Source organism: Etheostoma spectabile, chromosome 9 (genome assembly GCF_008692095.1).
Source record: "Etheostoma spectabile isolate EspeVRDwgs_2016 chromosome 9, UIUC_Espe_1.0, whole genome shotgun sequence".
Taxonomy (NCBI): domain Eukaryota; kingdom Metazoa; phylum Chordata; class Actinopteri; order Perciformes; family Percidae; genus Etheostoma; species Etheostoma spectabile.
In genome coordinates this window covers 5,329,821-5,331,376 of record NC_045741.1, presented here as the reverse complement: position 1 = coordinate 5,331,376, position 1,556 = coordinate 5,329,821, and the positions used below count along the sequence as shown (strand labels likewise).

General features: G+C 41.8%; 1 protein-coding gene and 1 long non-coding RNA gene across 3 annotated transcripts in view; one reads left to right on the top strand and one right to left on the bottom strand.

The window, feature by feature from the left end:
• Positions 1 to 1,556, top strand: part of LOC116696189 (nesprin-2) — a gene marked incomplete at its 5' end in the record, with an annotated part of 139,700 nt that overhangs the window by 119,219 nt on the left and 18,925 nt on the right. For both annotated transcript variants that reach the window (XM_032526998.1, XM_032526997.1), the window contains 1 exon segment: positions 236 to 386. In XM_032526998.1, coding sequence (XP_032382889.1) covers positions 236 to 386 — 151 coding nt within the window.
• LOC116696197 (uncharacterized) overlaps positions 1 to 1,556 on the bottom strand; it is a 17,264-nt gene that overhangs the window by 3,399 nt on the left and 12,309 nt on the right. The gene's annotated exons all lie outside the window — the stretch shown is intronic.

The following is a 1,556-nucleotide window of genomic DNA, read 5'->3' as shown; positions in this document are numbered from 1 at the left end:
CATGTTTAGAGGCTAAAAACACATTTAAAACTTTCCTTGTTTAAGCCTGCTGGGTGCTAACTCTAGCAGGAGGATAACACAGCGTAGATATCACGATTGGTTTCATTTTTCTCTCTACTGACAGCACTCTAAATGTACAAACAACAGAGGTACGTGTTGGAATCGACCAGAATTCTCCTTTAACCACACACACACACACAAACAAATATTGCCCCCTCTGTTGTCTGTCCCTCAGGATTGAGGAGACTTGGCGTCTCTGGTGTAAGTTCCTCGACGACTTCTCTCGCTTTGAAGACTGGCTAAAGACAGCTGAGCAGACTGCAGCCAGTCCGGACTCTGCTGATGCCCTGTACACCAGCGCCAAGGAGGAGCTCAAGAAGTTTGAGGTCAGTTCGGCAGAATACTGGAAAAATGGATTTAGGCGTAAATCCTCAAGAAAATGTTAAGTTTTTCCATTAAAAAATATTAATGCCCTTATTTTGTGTCTCTCTGTGGGACGTTGTCTCTTAGTGGGATTTTCCATCTCTTTGTAGTCATGTTGTGTCTCTTTTTGGTAATTTTAGTTTTTCATTGGGGTTGTTTTGGGTCTCTATGGTCATTTCTCTCTCTCTTTGTTGTCGGTTTGTGTCCCTTTGTGGTAGTTTTGCATCTCTTCTTCACATTGTTTTGAGCTGTTATTATCACCATATCTGTGTCTAAAACGTTGGAAAAGCTAGAGCAGAGAATAAATAAAAAACACCCCAAAATCCCAAAACTTGGTAAAGAAGTCCATCTACAATCATTAGATCTGAGAACAGTATTTAATAATTTAATAAGTATTTTTGTTTTGTTTATGCAGCTTAGGTGATGCAGCTAAACCTTTTAATGGTAGGGAAATCCCTTTTTTGGTGCACGTCAGGCTACGACGTAGGGTCTGTATGTACATACCCACAGCATTGATTTAACACAGGAGCATAAATTAGCCTTGAAGGCAAAGCAATGGCAAGAAAGACCAGAAGTTACCAGGAGGACCTGTTGCATGTCCGGTCACTACAGCGAAGCGGAGTCAAAGAGAACTTTTGTAGGTGGCTGTTCTTGACACTTCGGGAAGGTTAGATCCTACATCGTGCCAGTCAAGATCGATAATCAGGCCTGGGCAATCTTACCAGATCCTCTCAATAGGAAGGCCAGAGCTGCCAGATATCACCAACAACTGATAAAGCCTTGATACCACACCACAGGTTTTTGACTGCATAGAAAATAACTTCCTGTCAGGATGGATGGGGAGAGCCCTCTGCTAGGGGACACTGTATGCCTTGAGTGCTGATCTTAATTAAAGGTAAAAGAAAAAAGAGGAATGTGGTAGATTGAATATGTTTTGTAAGTCAGAGAAAAGGTAACTTGCCAACCTTGCTAAAAATGTCTTTTAGACAATGAAACCCCCTCTGTTCCCACTGTGGAGCTGTTATAGGCCTCCCACCAATCAGGAGTGCAGTATTATTACACAATTGAGAAAGGTTCTGCCAGTTACAAGCTATATGGCAATATGTTTCAGCCAATCTCCAAGTTTTGATAAG